Raw genomic sequence first — 18,987 nt, forward strand, 5'->3', positions numbered from 1 at the left:
ATAAATAAATTTATCAAAGGGAAATTGATGGGAAATTTTATACCAATAGAGTTGAGGAGAGGGAGTAGTGAAAATGGTTCTCTATGGATGATGGGAAGAGTCTCGAGATGAGATGAGATGAGGAGTGGAATAGAATGTAAAAGAATGAGGTGGAAGTTAAGATGGAGATCTTTACAGTGAATGGTTTGTGAAATAATCTGAGGCCTTTTGTATGAAATGTAAAACATCAAGCAATAAAAAGTGCTTAAAAACTACAGCTTTTCTCCCTGAAAAATAAGTAGGGAAGTAAAAAAAGAGAAAACAAAACCCTAAAAAGCTTTTCCCAAAACTCTTAAACCAAAATGCAATCTCGACATCTCAATGAAATAGATGTTACTAATTTCTCCCACCAGGATTACAACCATGTCCTTGACTTGATTCAAAACAACCCAGTGTTGATAAATTGCTTTTTTTCCTAAGTATTTAATTCTAATAGCTCATGGAATCATGGTAGGTCTTTAGGAGTGGAAGCCAGATAATAAATTACACCTTTGAGAAATTTCAAGTCTATGGTCATTACTGGGTATGTCTAATTCCTTCATATGTTTAACTGTTTAAAAGATAAATATGACCTATTTCAGCAAAAATGCATAACACTATAAACATTAAGCAGTTTTAAAATTCATAAAAATTATAAAAAGTAAATGTAAATTGTTTGTCAAATTTTAAAGTCAGATTTTTAAAGTGGTTATCTACATACAATAAAATTCGCTCTGGCATGGTTTCTTACACCTGTAATCCCAACACTTTGGGAGGCCAAGGCAGGAGGATTGCATGAGTTCAAGACTGGCCCTAGCAACATAGTGAAACCCTGTCTCTACAAAAATTGCAAAAGATTAGCATGGTGTGGTGGCGTGCACCTGTAGTCCCAGCTACTTGAGAGACTAAGGTGGGAGAGTTACTTTAGCCTGGAATGACAAGGCTATAGTGAGCCATGATCATGCCCCTGCACTCCAGCCTGAGCAATACAGTAAGACCCTGTCTGAAAAAAAAGAAAATTAACTCTATTTAGGCATATTGTTCAATGAATTTTAACAAATTTATATAGTCATGTGACCATCTCCATAGTCAAGATATAGACTATTGCATCACCTCAAAAATTCCCTTAGCCCAGTCATCTACTGATGATTTCTATCCTCATTGTTTTGTCTTTTTCAAAATGACAAATAAATGATATTGTATTTTTGTGTCTGACTTCTTTTACTTAACATAATGATTTTGAAATTAATTTGTAATTTTTCAATAATCAATACATCATTCCCCTTTATTGCCAGGTAGTATTCCATTGTATGGATATAACATTATTTGTGTATCTGTTTATCAGTTGATAGGCAGTTGGGTTGTTTCCAGTTTTTGGCTATGATAAATAAAGCTAGTATAAACTACACACAAGTGCTTGTGTTAGCATATATTTTCATTTCTATTGGGTGAACCCCTGGGAGTAGTTTTCTGACTAGTACGTATATGTATGTTTAACCTGATAAGAAGCTTCCAAACCGCTTTCCCAAAGCTATTCAATTGTGTGTTTCTACCAGTTCAGTTGTTCAGAGTTCAGTTGTTCCTCATCTTTGCCAGAATTTGGTTCTGTCAGTTTTTTATTATTTTCCATTTTAGGCAGTGTAGTAGAAATGGCATTTCAGTGTGGTTTTTATTTATATTTCTAATGTCTAATTAGCATCTTTTCATGTACTTATTTATAATCTGTATTGCTTCTTTGGTAAAAATTCAAATTTTTTATTCATTTTTATTGACTTGCCTTTTTATAATTGAATTATAAGAATTACATTTATATTCTGGACCTTTAGAAGATTTTTGTAAGCCAAGATCTGCTCTTATTCTATGGCTGATCTCTTTATTTTCTCCTTCTTTCTTTCTTTCTTAATTTTTTTTTTTTCTTTTTTTGAGACAGTCTCGCTCTTCTTGCCCAGACTGGAGTGCAGTGGTGCAATCTCGGCTCACCACAACCTCGCCTACTGGGTTCAAGCGATTCTCCTGCTTCAGCCTCCCTAGTAGATGGGATTACAGGCATGCACTACCATGCCTGGCTAATTTCTCATTTTTAGTAGAGATGGGGTTTCTCCATGTTGGTCAGTCTGGTCTTGAACTCCCAACCTCAGGTGACCCACCCACCTCAGCCTCCCGAAGTGCTGGTATTACAGGCATGAGCCACCACTCCCAGACCGATCTCTTTATTTTCTAAGTAGTACCTTTCAAAGAGAAGTTTTTGAATTTAATGAATTTCTATTTAATAACTTTTTATGGTTTGTGCTGTTCTTTCTTATCTAAGAGATCTTTGCTAAATTTATAGCAATAGTGATTTCCCCTGTGCCTTCCTCTGAAACTCTTATAGTTTTGGTTTTACAGTTATGTATATGATCCATTTAAAGTTGATTTTTTATACGTTGTTGTAAAATAATTGATCACATATATTTGAGTTTATTTCTGGATTTTTGATTTTTGTAAATCTGTACATTTGTCCTTACACCAATTCCCTAATGTCTTAATTACTGTAGCTTTATATAATAGTAAGTCATGAAATCGGGGAATATGACTCCTTCAACTTTGTTCTTCATCAAAATTGTTTGGGCTAGTATGTTTTGCTCTTCCATGTAAATTTTATAATTAACTTGCTAATTTATATAAAAAATATACAAATCTGCTGGAATTAAGATAGGGATTGCATTAAATCAATAGATCAAACTGGGTAGAATTTAACATCTCAAAAATATTGAATATTCCCATCCCTGAGCATAGTTTAGCTTCATACTTATTTAGGTATTTTAAATGTTATCAATGTTTTGTAGATTTCAGCATACAAATTTTGTTCATTTTATTCTATGCGTTTTATGGTTTTTGTGCTATTGCAAATGATTTTTTATTATTCCAATTGCTTACTGCCAGCATGTACAAATACAATTGATTTTCAATATTTATCTGATCTTCTACAATCTTACTAAACTCACTTAGTAATTCCATTAAATTGCATGTGTAGATTTTGGGGAAATTTTCTATGTAGAATATCATGTTACCTGTGAATAAGACAGTTTTATTTCATCATTTTTTATCTACGTGCCATTTCTTTGTTTGTTTTTCTTACCTAAGGGTCTTGGCTAAGACCTCCTTTACATGTTGAACATCAGAGGTGAAAGCAGGCATCATTGCCTTGTTCCCAACCTTAGAGAGAAAGCATTTAGAGTTTCACCATTATGTGTAATTTTTACTTGTTTTTTAAATATGTGCTATTTATCAGATTGAAAAAAATTCCAGTAACCTGCCATTCACTTCCCTTTGAGCCCTCACTAGCAGGGCCCTCAAAGTTTAGATTTCTTCTAATAGTCTTTTCAAGAAAATGTATGCTTTATCATGTTTTTTAATATTCTCCAGTCTGTGACTGACTACTGAGTGCTTCCAAAGCCACTACACATTTTTAGAAATTAGTTACAGCAGAACCCTAATTCCAAGCACCAAAAATCTTTTATTAATTTTCTAATGCTCTATAGCAAATCTCCACAAATGTAGCAGCTTAAAACAACACATATTACTTATTTCTCAACATCTGTGGGTCAGGAATTTTGGGCATGGCTTATCTGGGTCCCCTGCTTCAAAGTTTTACCAGGCTGCACTTTTTGCTGGCTGTTAGCTGGAGACCACTTATGGGACCTGGAGACTGTATTTAGTTCCCTGCCATGTAATTCTCTCCCAAGGTAGCTTTGAGTCTCTTAGCCAGATGGAGCTATATAATATAATTTAGTTGTGGGAGTGACATTCCATCATATTTGCCACATTCTGTTGATTAGCACAAGTCACAGGTCCTGCCAACACTCGAAGAAGATTATACAAGGGCATGAACAGCAGGAGGTGAAGATCACAGGGTCGGGTAGGGGGTGATTTGGAATGTGTCTTCCACACATCTGATATTTGGTTTACTGAGGGTATTACCAATGGATGTTGAATTTTTTATAACACCTGTTTATATTGTTTGTCTTCTTTACTTTGAACCTATGGTGACTCACACTGATTGATTTTTGACTATCATACAATTTTGCATTCCAGGGATCATGCCTACCTGATTAGGAAGTATTACTCTCTTTTCTGTTCTAATGGCTCTGATTTGCTAATATTTGTGAAAGATTTTCCCATCTATACTCATGGAGCCTGTTAGTCTGAAGTTTGTTATCTTGTAATTTCTTTGTCTGCTTTTGCTATCCGGGTAAAACTGGCTTCATAAAATGAGTTGAGAAATGTTATTTTCTATTTTCTATTAGACTCTACTTAGAATTGGTGTTTATTTTTAATATTTGTAGAATATTCAAGGGCAACCATGTAAGCCTGGGGATTGAGTTTCCTTAATAACTATAGGACTATTCAAACTACCCATTTCTTCTTGGATTATCTTTGGTAGTTGTGTTTTTCAGAAATTTGTACATTTCATATGTTTTCAAATATTGGCATATTGTTCTTCATAGAATTTATTTATTTATTGGTCCTTTAATATCTGTAGGTTCTCTAGTGATGCCCTTTCATTCATTTCTGGTATTGGGAATTTGTGTCTTCTTTCTTTTTTTGCTTAATCAATCTGACTAGAGATTTATCAATATTGTTGATCTTTACAAAAAAAAAACAGATTTTGGTTTCATTGATTTTTTTGTGTGTGTTGCCTTTTTGTTGTTTTCTTTGTACTAAGAAATATATAAAGTATTAAGTAATGTAAATCCTGTAATATGAAAATTATAATTTTGAGTGTTATTATTTTAGTTTTACTTTTACATGTGAACTTTGTACTATAAGCTAGATGCCTTAAACAAGTTATTGGTGAAAATTATCACAATGAAAATTGAAAACAACTCCTCAATGGGAAAAGCAAGAACTAACATTTATTGAGAACCTACTATGTCTTAAACTTTTAGATACATTATTTTAATTTTTACAGCCACCTCATTATATAGATAAATATTACTACCTTTTTATAGATTGAAATGCATGAAGCCAGTATTTAAATTCCTAAGTTTCTTTCACTGTATTTCACCATATCTGATAATGTATTTTTATTTGCTATAGGATACATTCTCAAAAATTTAAAACATTCTTAATGCTCAACAATGCTAGCAAATTACAGTACATCTATGGGGTGAATATGAAAGTTATAAACAGGGTGACCAAGTGTCTCTGTTTGCCCAAATCATCTCTGTTTGCTATTCTTGATTTGGCATATTTATTAATAGCTGCCTTTTAACTCTCACGAGTGTCCTAGTTTTAATTATAAATTATGTATTCATTCAATTTATATGGCAAAATTGAAAGATAATTACACATTAAAGGGAGAAATAATGATACAAGTTTGCAGTAATGTTAAAATAATTAATAGATTAGAAAGAAATAAATGAAATGACCATCATGGTTGCGCTAAAGAAGGTTAAATTATGTGTTTTACTTTTCTCTTTATTTTCCAATGTTCTCTAACATTATTATGTTAGTTTTATAATTTTAAGCTGCATAAATGAAGAGTTTTAAACGTAAAATGCCTTTCTAGCTAGAGTAGAAATTTTTACATTGTGTTCTTATTCACAGCATATAAAACCTATAATTTTATATGGTTTAACTGTTCTATTAGCGGTCAGATGCCTATAATATGTTTTCCTTAAGCTTCTAGAGTAAATGCAATCAGAAAATAAAAAATGTTGAAATAAGGGTGACCGAAGCTAATTTTAATTTGCCTATTCCAATAATAAAAAATTAGCAATTATGAAAATATTTAAAATAGTATTCCAGTTCATATTTTTTTAAACATCAAAATAAAATTATAAAATGTATACTAAAGAAAAGTAGTAAAATAGCTTTCATTTGCTGATTCTTACTATGGGATAAGTAGTCGTTTAATCATTTGGAGTAAATCTCAGCAGCAGATATTAGTATTATCATTTTACAAATAAGGAAATTAACTATTGCAAAGTTAAGTAATTGTAAAGGTCACATGAAAATAATTTGAAGACCTGTGATTCAAAGCAAGGTCTTCTGACATCAATACGTGTGCTCAACTGCTAAACTATATGGATGTCTGGGTCTATTGTTATTCTTTCTTTGTTGTGTTTTTTTTGTTGTTGTTGATCTATATAGATGTACATTTGGGGTGGGCACATTTGATACATTTATATAATCAAATCAGGGTAATTGGGATATTCATCACTTTAGATATTTATCATTTCTTTACACTAGGAACATTCTAATTATTCTCTTCTGGCTATTTTGAAATGTAAACTTAATTAATGTTAACCCTAGTAACCCTACTGATCTATCAAACACCAGATCTCATTTCTTCTATGTTACTATGTATTTGTACATACCACTTTTAATTTCAGCAGTTAATAAAAAGAAGATATTTACTTAGTAGTGTGAATTATTTGCCAATTTATAAAGCATGTATATTCTTTGAATTTTTAAATAAATCAGTCAAATGTGAAAAGCTACCAAGTTATTTTAGGATAGTAAAATCATTTCATTACTGAACGTTTCTTACTTAAAGTCAAATATTGGATTTCATTGAATACTTAGGAGGAAAATAAAGACAACCTGTCATTGTCATCTTCATCAGGTGTATCCAATTTGCTATAAAATATTTTTTTCCTCATACATTTTTCTGGAAGTAATTATATTGACAAGTCAGGCCCTTGTCTCTATTAGAAGCTACAAAATGTACCATAAAATTAATGATAAGATTGAATATCTTTTTTGGCAGACTTATTGACTGTATATATATATACACACATATATGATTTTTCAAATAACAGTGAATCCATTTTTCATTATATGTTGTTTTCAAAGTACAATAGTAAGACAGTTTAAGAGATTTTAAAAATTCTTTATCCCCAAATAATTTATAATTTTTTCCAGAATAGAAAATCTCCAATACTAGTACAAAGCATAATTGTATAAATATTCAATTAAATCTATGAACAGATTCCTATAAGGAAAATAAAGAAGACATTAATTTTTAATCTAAGTGCAGAGTAACCCTTCAATAAATTCATGTTGAAGTGAATTGAAATAAGACATAGATGTCATTAAATAAGACATACTATGTAGTTATATTCTTAACTCTGCATTTTTAAGAAGAAATGTTCAATAGAAAATGTCAATACATCTTTGTTTATAACCAGGCTGAAAAACTGACCTACTTTGCATGCTGATTTTTCATATAACCTATTTTTGGTGATCCAATTTTGTAACTGGAATTTGCAAAATGTGGTCAATTCTTAAACTCGAAATCAAAATGTTCTATGTAATAAGCAAAATTCTTCTTCTAGGGCATAATCATTATCAAAGAAGAAGCAAAAAAAAAAGAAGTATATTTTTGATCAAAGTAATAGTACAATACCATTTATTACATACATATGGAGAATAGTGGACTGAGAGAAGTTGGATAGTTCTGATATATAGGAAAAATGTTTGTCCCCACAAATAGGAAATTAGTATTTTTAAAGCCTTTTTTTTTTACTTAGTAGTGATGCTGTTAAATTATTAGATTAATGGTTTTAATATTCGTCTAATTTTACATGTATCGTATTGATCATCTTTTTTGAAAGGCCAAATGTAACTAGTTGTTTGGATTTACAAGACATCAAAGATCATAGTTATTTCCAATTGAAATTATTTAACATCTATGCCTTCATCATAACAACTGTCATGCTATCAGGATGTGAGTTCTAATACATTACAACAAAGGAAAACACACAGAAAATTAATGACCTACCATACATCTTTTTTTCATTTCTATAAGATCAAGTTCAAAATTTTGAGTTGAGCATTTAAGTAAACCGTGTCCTCTCTTGATATTCTTAAATATTAACTCCCGATACATACATACATAAAGTATTTGCTCTAGAACTCATCTTCTCTTTGCTACACATCTCAAGTGTCTTCTTACCTCTACATTATAAAAACCCTCATTTTTCACTTGCCTCCCTTCTATTTCTTCTCTACTTTCATAAATCCTATGTCTCTTAAAAGTAAATTTATGGAAACATCCTCTATGAAGTTATACCCACACAATTCAACTTCAAAATACAAACTAGAACAATATATTTACGGCAAAAATAACCAGTATCAGATTAATATACTGTAAGTTTTCACTTAACATCGATAGGTTGTTGAAAACTGCAACTTTAAGTGAAAGGACCTACAACAGATCCGCAAATAACGTTGTTTCCTTCAACATTGTTTCATTATAATGTTGTAGAGAAAAGAAAAAAATGTTTTGTTATACATAGTTTTGCTTAAAGTTGCTGTTTCCCAAGAACCTATCAATGGCATTGAGGACTTATTACTGAGAATGTGTAAAGAATTGCTATAAATCACTATAAAAATATAAATGTGTTTCTTTTAGATTCCTCAGAAGCAGATGTTTAGAAAAGAATATAAGCAGTGTATCCCAGGAAATACTTGTTGAGGATGTTTTTTCAAACAATTTTTCAAATTGGCCATTGAACTTTAGGTTTCTGTGAAACTGGTTAACAGTGTAAAACACATACCAGAGTTGTCAAACACAATAGGAGAGAGAGCAGAGGTATTTATATTTCTACTGGTTGTTAGTTGAGTACTGTCTCTGAAAAGGACATTAATTCCATGGAACTTGGGCTACCATGTACACAAACAGAGCAGGCTTCAGCAGCTGAAGAAAGCCTTCAAACAGGGGGAAAGGAGCAGGCAATCATGATTTGTTTCAGTGTACACCAAAATGATAAAGGCAGGGAGTTCTGGGTGGGGCACCAATAGAAAAATAGGTAAAATAAGTAAATATGTATCTCACAGAAAAGGAAACAAAAATTTCTAATAAACCTATATTCCTAACTAATCAGGGAAATTATGATTATTGCTTTTTTATATTTACTAAAATTGGCCAAAATGAGAAAAGCTAACAAAGCCAAGGGTTAGGAAGGACATGGAAAAGTTCTTATGTGCTGATGGTTTCATTATAAATAGATAGAACTACTTTGAATGAAATTTGGCTACATCTAGTAAACATAGACCTGCATTTCCTATGACCAATGATGTCACTTCTCAGTATATAACTTAAGTAATCTTTTGTAAATGTATACTATATGTTCAAAAATATTCACAGAAGCCAGTATTTGTAATAGCAAAACAAAAAACTAGAAACAACTATAATGTTCATTAGAAGGAAAACGGTATATTGTATATTCATACAATGGAATACTATGTTATTATGGCCAATCATTCACATCAAAATGTATGGATTTTTAAAAATCTAATACTAATTTTTAAAGCCTTGGGAAAATGTACATAGTATTATTTGATTTATCTAATGTTCAAAAGCATTCAAAACCATACAATATGTTTTGTTTTAGGTAATTAAATACTGGTAGTAAAGCTGTTTAAAAACAGAATATTAAATATGATTCAGGAATTTGTGGGGCAAATAGGGAGATGTAGACGGGGAAGGACACCCAGAGTGTTTCAAAGATACTGATTCTATTTCTTCATTCTATCGTGGGTATGTGTACATGTATGTATATATACACATACACACGTGTGTGTGTGTGTTTTATATATACATATAACAAAGTATTGGACATAGGAAGAGAAACCACGGAATAAAACTCAGATATAATGTCCCAGGAGCAGGAAGAGAAGCAGGAAAACTGTTGTAGTAGAAGCAAAGAAGGAGAGAACAAGTAGTGATGGCAACTGTTGCTAGGCATTGTGGGATCCGAAATAAAATGAGGCTAATGGGACTGGAACTTAGGAGGTCAGTGGAGGCCTTAGTGAGTGCATTTTCAGTAATAGAGTTGGGGTAGATGCCAGAAAACAATGGCTTGAGTAGTCATAAAAAGCAATGAGTATAGGTAGCCTTTTAAATAATTTTAGCAGTAACTGCAAGGAAGAAGATAGGCTGTAATTTGAGGAGACGGCAAATTTGAAGGCTATTTAAGAGTATTTTATAAAAGAACATAATCTGGAGTAGACCATACATAAAGGCATTAAAATGTTTAAATAGAAATTTACTTATAAGAAAAACAATATTCTTCTAAAAACAAGTCTCCTGAGAAATACTTGAATTAAATCTTTTTACATTTCAAATAATTATTTCATCTAATTTCTGAAACTCCCTAAATGTTATTTTCTTAATTTTTTGATGCGGTTTATAGACTTTATGATTGTTTGATTATCTTTTCAATGTCCTTTCTCATTTTTAATAAATATGAATTAGACCAATTTGAATCATGATTTACATACATGTTGAACAGGCATTAAAATAAATTATTAGTTAAGGTAACCACATACTCCTTCCTTTTTCATACTAGGCAACTTTAGTCATCACTGTAACAAATTGTAGACAAATTTTGATGATAAAGTGAAACAGTAACGGGATACTCTTGCCTGACTATATACGTGAATATTCTGTTGAAAAAGGAACATTATTAGTTTTAAAATTACAAACAATCCAAACAACTTGAGATCTCCATGAAAAATATCTTGGCTGGTATGCATAAAGTTAGGCCAGCAATAAGAGATGATCTCGCTGATTTTAGCTGTGGCATAAATATTAATATAGGAGAGTAGCATGGAGGTGGATAAATGCTATTTACTTTAATAACAGGCAAAATTTTCGAACTGTAACAACATGCTCAATAAATTCTTTCATTACTGTAATACCAAAGGAGATTTGAAAAATGTATTACATTTCTGTTTTTTCTCCTCAGAGATATACGTTTATTCTGTTCCTAAAGCAACATCAATACAGTGACTAAAACTTTAACTCCTTTTTAGACTCCCTGATGGCTTCACACAGCTCCTAAACCTGACCCAGCTCTACCTGAATGACGCCTTTCTTGAATTTCTTCCAGCCAATTTTGGAAGGTAAGAATAAGAAATTTAAATTATGCAATTATATTTCACCTTAGGTAAATGCTTTACCAGCACCAGTTGATGAGACTTCAAAAGTGACAGCTGCGATTAAAGATAGGCCTCATTATTATTCAATAAATGAAACTGTTAATTAATGAAACTTTTGCAAAAAGCAAAGTAAAATTAGACTTTTACATGACATTAATAGTCAAATAAATTCTAGATGAATTAAAGAGTTGAATATTAAAAAAATAAAGCCAGAAATGATCTGGGGGAAAAAAAGAGATGAATATTTATGACTCTGGTTGAGAAATACTTTATAGGCAGGGAAGCAAAGAAAAATATCATAAATGGATACATATGATGACCTAAATACTTTTAACATAAAATATTAATCAGATAAATATCAGATAATCAAAAAATTAAGGTAAAACAATAAACTAGAAAAATAGTTCAATTATAGATGAAAAACAAATTGTTTACACATTTAACACATAAAGAATTCTTACATATAAGTATGAAAACAAAGATTTTAGAGGAAAAATGGTTGAATTACAACAAAAAAGCAATTTATAATAACACATATAAATGGCTATTGAACACATGAAAAATGTCTATTTTCACAAATAATAAATATAATACAAGTTAAAACAACAGTAAAAGACCTTTATGTTCTAATATATTGCAAAAACTGTTAGATTACAAAACAGAGATAATCTCATGCTCTCTGATAGGACTGCGGAATGTTATGACCTTCATGCATGGCAGTATGCTTTTAGAACCTTTGAAAATATTTGCAACTATTGCCTTTGTAAATCATTTCTAGACGTGTCTCTTACGATTATCAGATACCCCACTAGGATTTATGGACAAGTTTATTGTTAATTACAATGTGAAAAAAGTGGGATCACACATCTGAGGACATTGGTTAAATATATTATGGTTCATCCATATTATAACACCACGTAGTAATTAATAATATTATCTTAGGTGTTTTTAAAAAAATGCTTAAGATATTTCCAATATGAATATGAATCTGTATGAAATAAAAGACTGGTACCTTAGAAGTAAAATTATGGATAGTTTTTATTGTCATCTTGACATGTTTTTTAATATTTCCCAGGTGTTCTACAATGAACTTTTTGTGCAAAAGATATATCTTAAAAGCTAGGATATTTTTAAGTTTATTGTCAATGCATTTATTTAAATGATCATCTTTGAAATTGTTCAAATAATAGACTAGGTATAACTTGACACCAATCTGTTGACTGAAGCTTGTACAGGACATTGAGAACTCAGTTGAATAATGAAGTCACTTAACATGGGACAGCCTCCATTTACACACTGAGAGCACATCAACATTTGTCAGATTCCCTTACTTTTGCAGATCACACCATCACAACATTTATAAACAGCTTATATTTGGGCAGTTTTAAAATTCACAGAGCATCCAAAGAGCATTGCCTGGCTTCTAAATGAATTGGCATTTCATCATTCATCCATAGAAACTAGCATTGCCCCTCTGGTACTAACCACAACATTATAATATACTTTGGATTTATCAAGTGAGAAAACAATTATTATCTTAAGGTACATTTTTTTCTTAAACTTTTGTCAGTTCTCTTTAAGTAGTCCTAATGTGAGGAGAACATTTGGGCAAGTGAAAAACATAATACTAATAACAAAACCACTTGGAAATAGAATTTAATTTTGCATAAATTGCCTATAAAAATATGCTCTATTTTATTATTATAATCTAAAAAGGTCTTTAACCTTCAACTGGATATTTTAACAAGAGGACAGTTAAAATTCCTTTTAAAACCTGAGATTCTATGTTCCTATAAGCCAAAATCAGTACAAAATATCATACTGTTACAATTGTTGACAAGATTTGAGACAGACAAATGTTTAAGAAGTCTCCTTTACTAGCAATATACCCATGCTCTGAAGAACTGAATCAGTTTATTTTCTATACAGATTAATTGTTATAAGATTAAAATTAAAAGCTTGATAGGAGGCAAAAAAAAAAAAAGAAGAAGAAGAAGAAAGGGAGAGAGACCTACAGGAAAACCTAAAAGCACAGTAAATTTAAGAGATGGTAGATAAAAAACTTCAAATAGTAAAATATTTTCCAAAACATTAAGAATTCAGAGAATCCAATTAATATCTGTTCTAAAGTAGCCTCATTTGGATACATTTTAACATTCAATATGGGCATAAGTAACAATAGTGTGTCCTAGACTGCAAAACTTAACAAGTAATTAAGATGAAATGCATTCCTTATCACAAATGTTACTTAAGCAACAGAAACTGTGAATACCTCTCATTCTTTTCACGTGATTCCCCCCACCTCAGCATTGTCACAGGATAGTTGATATGACAGATTTTTAAATGCATAACCTTTTCATAAATGTTAAAATATGCACCTTAGAGTCAATGAAATATGGTGTATTGCAGCACTTCTCCCATTGTGTAATTAATGAAAATAATCATTGCCAATTCTTATTAAAACTTATACCAGATATTATGCTTTAATTTGATACTGTTGTCATACACTTATAGATGAGGAAACTGAATTAAGAGGGGTTAATTTGCCCAGTGTCACAGAGGCAGAATATGAGAGTCCGGATTTCACACAGACTTACCTTCCTACAGAGTCCCACTTTTTTAGCTCTATGCTGTAGTACTTGCTTTTTAGTTCATTTATAGTCTCTTGAGGGAAATTATTGCCATATTCCAGTGAACACAGCATATGGTCTTTAGTATACATTCAGTTATCTATTGAATGCATGAAATTAAACAACAAATATATTTTTATAAAACATATGAAATTTAGAATGCTGGAATCCAAAGATTCCTTTAAAATATCTTAGTTAATTTTAGGAAAATGATGTTTCTCATTGCCCAATGTTGTTGTAACTATACTTATAATCAATATGTGTATTTCTTTAAAATCTATTACCACAGTAAAAAAAAAATTGTACATAGCTGTTTGGATAGTGATAATGATAGTTTACCATGGTAAAATTTATTTTTATTTTAATTTTGGGTTATTATGGGTACATATAGTTGTATATATTTATGAGGTACATGTGATAGTTTAGTGCTGACATACAATGTGTAATGATCAAATCAGTGTAATTGGGATATCCATCACTTCAAGCTTTTATCATTTCTTTGTGTTACAAATATTCCAATTCTGTTTTTTAGTTATTTTTAAATATACATTATTGTTAACCATAGTCACCCTATAGTGCTACCAAATACTAGATCTTATTCAATAATTTTTAAGAAAGAATTACTAAGAGGAAATTTTTAAAATTCGTTTCTGTAGACTTGTCAAATTGCGGATCTTGGAGTTAAGAGAAAATCACTTGAAAACTCTACCAAAGTAAGTGACTGTGTATTTTCTGAATTTTGAGCTGTGATTTTTTTTTTTTTTTTTTGCTAGTAAGAAAAATAACTACTTCTATTTTGTCTGTGTTTTGTTACTTTGAGTTAATTTGTCTACACATTTTCCTAAAGGCCAAAACATATAGTATACTGTGAAAGATTCATATTACATGAGAATGTATCCTGTTTTATCAAACTGTAATTACAGGTAAAGGTAGAAAGAGTTCACTTAAGTTTCTTCTCATGGCTGAAGATACATGCCAGAAGATTATTGCACTAAAACATATGAAACTGTCATTCTTATAGTTAAAAACAATAGTGTCATAAGGTTCAATAGAATGCTTAATTCCTCAAGTTAATTTATGGATTGTGGTGTATATTTCAGTTTTTAAATCAAGAATATGCCAGAAATTTTTAGGAAAAAAGATTAAGATTTTTCAAGAGATCATATAGTGGTTTAGCTAAAAGTTATATATTCTTGTAAATTGTTCCTTTTTACTAGTCTATTTAAAATTTGGCTTATATAAAAATATAGGATATTTTAAAGTAAAAACTAATCCCTCAAATTTTATGCAACGTTTACCATAAGAAAATGCTTTGTTTCACCCATCTTTGCCTTATTCATGTGTAACAATTGAATTTTGTGTTGTACAGAAACAATTATTTTTGAAAGTCAAAATGGGTTCTTCACTTGATTAAATCAGTATGACTTGTATATGTTATGATGAAAATATTTAAAGTACTCTGTTGCTATTATCACCTTTCTGCAGTATTATAGAAAAATATTGAGTACAGTGACTAATTTTTTAAACATTTCAATAGGACTTAGATTCATCTGCTGAACCAAAATGAAACCTTATTTTTTACTTATTAAACCCTTTTTCTAAGCAAACTAGATCGACTAATATATCAACAGTATACCTTCAAGTGCATTTTATTTATGAGATTATATATTAAAATTGTGTCATTGCAATATAATGACACAATTATGAAAATAACTTTCAGTAATGATATGGATTTTATTTGAATATATACATAAAGATAAGACACCTGCTTAATCCTCCGTAAGAGAAGAAAAAGAGTGAGCATAGAAATGAGGAAATGTCTGCATATTTCACCATCTTGCAGTTTTGAATAATGCCTTTCTCTAAGCTAAAGCATTGGGTACGGGCCTAACCCAAGGGACCCCCTCCCAGGTTGGGGGTATAAACAGGCAGAAATATGGTTGAGGGTGTTTTGTTTAAGTGGAAATTTCCTGCAAATGCATCTAGTGCCACTGTGTCCATCCCTCATGCTTTTGTCTGCCACATTTAAAGTAAGTGGAAGCATGACTAACTGGAAGCTAAACCAAGATAGAAAAGCAGTTGTTCCCTTCATCTAAATATATACATTTAGGTCAAGGAGAAAATATTGGGTATACAGAAGAGAATCCTTTTCCCTCTGTTCTCAAATAATGGCTTTGATTTGAAGTATATAATAAACCTGACATAGGTTGTTAGGTTTTAAAATATATTTTTAAGTAAAAATCTTAGGTATAAATTAAAACCTGATATAGATTGATAGAGATTGATAACATGGACTTTATATGAGGTAGCTGTGTGAACAAATCAGAGTAACAAGGAACAATAATAACAATAATTGGTGCTGGGGTATTGTGCAGGCTTCAAGATTGTGGTCCAGTATTAAACAGAATTAAAACAAGTAGAATAATATGTATAAACCAATTTGGACATAGAAAAATGTTGTAAAGATATATTAGAACTGATGCTGGGTCTCTTTGATAGACTCATATACATATAACTTATATAGCTGTTACAGCTTTAACATTTTAAGAAACATTTTCAAAATTACTTGCAATCTAGTGTGTGCATTTTATAACTTACAGACAAAAATCTGAAGAACCAAATTCAGACATAAAATACAAGAAACTTTAGTTTGGGTCTATAGAATGAGAATTACAGAAAGAAATTCTTCTTTGAATAAAAATAAACTTTGTTTTCACTATGTATTATACCTTTTGATCACCAGTCTATATCTATAACTTAAAGCTATGTGAGAATATTATAGTATCCTTTATTTTGCACTCCCAATAAAAATAGAGGTAAAAACATAGTTTTAGGAAAAATAATTTTAGTTTTACAATAACTATTCTGAGAAGAGATAACTCATGAATTCCTTAGGGATACAAACAAGATGTTGGATTGTTAGTTATTTTCTCTTCTTTTCATCTTTTGTCTTAAGTCTATATGCCTAGCAATCTGTGAAAAATGTGAATGTGTGTAAGAATTATATTACATACATTAAGATGTATATCCTTTAAGCAAACTGATAAAGACACTTTGATGTATGCAAATTCTAGAATCATTTTTTTCAGTTAGAAAAAGGAATTTGTATTATAAGTTTCCTTAAAATGTTTATGATCATTTCTCTAAATATATCAAGGAATAATACAATTAAGTTCTTTGGATATGCATTTGCCTAAAACTCATTGAAACAGTCAAGTCTTTATTATTTGTAATAATAGGAGACAGTGAACATCTGAAAATAACTAGATTGTCAAAAGGAAAAATTTTTAGATTCTATCATACAGTTTTTCCTTATAGAAGAATTATCTTCTTAATTATGCTTTTTGAGGGATAGTCAGAAAATGTGGAGATGGTAGAGAGAATTCAAATGAATGTTGGGTGTCAAGAGAAAACCAATCCTTTGTTTGCTTATGTATTCCTTTCTTCATTTGTTTGTGTAAAAGTATCCCAGGGTCAGGAATCCAAGAGAGGCTGGATTCTCAGTGATGCTGTCTCAGGATGTCTCATGATGCTTGAATGGACTAGGGCTTGCCTCAAATCTCACTCAAGCAGTGGTTGGCAAATAGATTTCTCACTGGCGATATGCTGGAGGCTTTCCATTTTTTTCCTATAGAAGCTCACATGTGCCTCTCTATAGGGTTACTTTCAATGTGGCTGCTTCCTTCCTTCTGAGCAAGTGATTTGAGAGACAGAGTATGTGTCTAATACAGAAGCCTTGGTCTTTTTATAATCTAATCTCAGAAGTGATAAACTATGATGTCTACCATATGCCATTGATCACAGAGACCAAATCTGGACCATTTCTTCCAAAGTATGGAAGAAAACAACATAAGACTATGAATACCCGGAGACAGGGATTAATGGAGTCCATTGTAGAGGTACCTACCACAGGTCTGGTTCTCAGCATTGCTGGTCTAGAAATTCAATGCTGACATTCACTAAATGCATCAGATGCAGGAGACTAACTTACACAAATCAAACGCACAGGGGATTTTATCTTAGCACAGCACACTCTGTTTCCCAGAACTCCAGCTATACTAGTGTTCCTCTTGAACAAAACATGTGTGTTCCCATTTTGGAGGCTTTACACTGTCAAGAATTTTCTTTCCACACATCTTTGCCTGATTAGGTCTTCCTTATGATTCATGTCTCTCTTCAGATATTGCTTGCTCAGGGGCCTTCCCCAGTTATATCATATAAAATGGTCTCCCTTCTTCTTTATACCATTTCACTATTATGTTTGATTTTCATCATAGCACTTACCATTCTCTGTATGATTTTGACTCTTTGTTTACTTGGATGTTATCTCCTCAAGAGAGTAGAAGCTCCATTAATGAGAGGTTATTTCCATTTGGTTACTGCAGACTCTCCAGTGCCTTAAACATGGTAGACATTCCAAACCAGAATGCTGACCTATGGATTTGCAATGACGAGTGTCTCTCATGTGACCTTGACATTTTGCATCACTTGATTATTTTTCTCCACAGAAAATTATATGGGAAGCCAAACATTATAATCAGATTAGTCTTTGGAGAACAGCATGAAGTCAGACAAGGATAAATGATTGGGCTTTCTCAATAGCTGATAGCCCAGTCTTAGATCTTATAAACCTACACACATTTTCTTTCTCTCTAGGTGGTTTCAATTTAGGCATAATAGTTCAGACATGACAGGGAGAAAAATAACTTCATATTAAGAAAATATTTATAACATCTAAATAAAATATAAAAATAGTATCTTATTTGCTTTTTATTAAAATGTGTCACATTTCATCGAGAAACAAAATATATATCAAGATAAAAATGAAGGAATAAGAACAATTTTTTAAATGAAATTTAGAAATGTTTTTCACAGAAGTAACATAACATCATATAAATGGTTGGTAATAATGGTGAGTTTTACCTTTAAATAAAACTGTTCCATATGTGTGGGAAAATTTTTTCTAATACCCTAAAATTAAAATAAGGCCTCATTCATTAATAATTTATTAAGGCCGTGACTAACCTTGCTTCAACTAGAGCTAAAACATATTATGTAAATGCATGTGTTAATTATGAAACTATGAAGTAATATGAAGAAAAGGAAACATAAATTAAGGTAACATGAATATTCATGTCTCTTGATGCACAAGGCATGAAGCATGATACCTCACTTTGCTGTCATAAACACTGACTAAGAGAGGAATGTTTCAAATATACTTCAACAGAATTACTGGGGCAATATCAATAAATACAGTAAAACCTGATGAACATATTCAAAATTGGGAAAGTGGATGGATTTGGTAGATGAGAAATGCTAAGAGTTGTTGGTAGAAGTTCAAAGTACAAAGAAATCTAAAGTAGTGACAATATCTTTTGGGTAATTGACCCTTCTGAGAATCTGAAAA

At 31.1% G+C, this 18,987-nt stretch overlaps 1 protein-coding gene across 11 annotated transcripts in view; it reads left to right on the forward strand.

Moving 5' to 3' along the window:
* The window catches only part of LRRC7 (leucine rich repeat containing 7), a 592,672-nt gene that overhangs the window by 279,296 nt on the left and 294,389 nt on the right, over positions 1-18,987 (forward strand). For all 11 annotated transcript variants that reach the window (XM_064372501.1, XM_064372500.1, XM_021667706.2 and 8 more), the window contains 2 exons: positions 10,825-10,914; positions 14,237-14,293. In XM_064372501.1, the coding sequence (XP_064228571.1) occupies positions 10,825-10,914; positions 14,237-14,293 (147 nt within the window). The remainder of the gene's footprint in view (positions 1-10,824; positions 10,915-14,236; positions 14,294-18,987) is intronic.

Source organism: Aotus nancymaae, unplaced genomic scaffold (assembly GCF_030222135.1).
Source record: "Aotus nancymaae isolate 86718 unplaced genomic scaffold, 86718_ANA_hifiasm-v0.15.2.pri h1tg000007l, whole genome shotgun sequence".
NCBI classification, from domain to species: Eukaryota; Metazoa; Chordata; class Mammalia; order Primates; family Aotidae; genus Aotus; species Aotus nancymaae.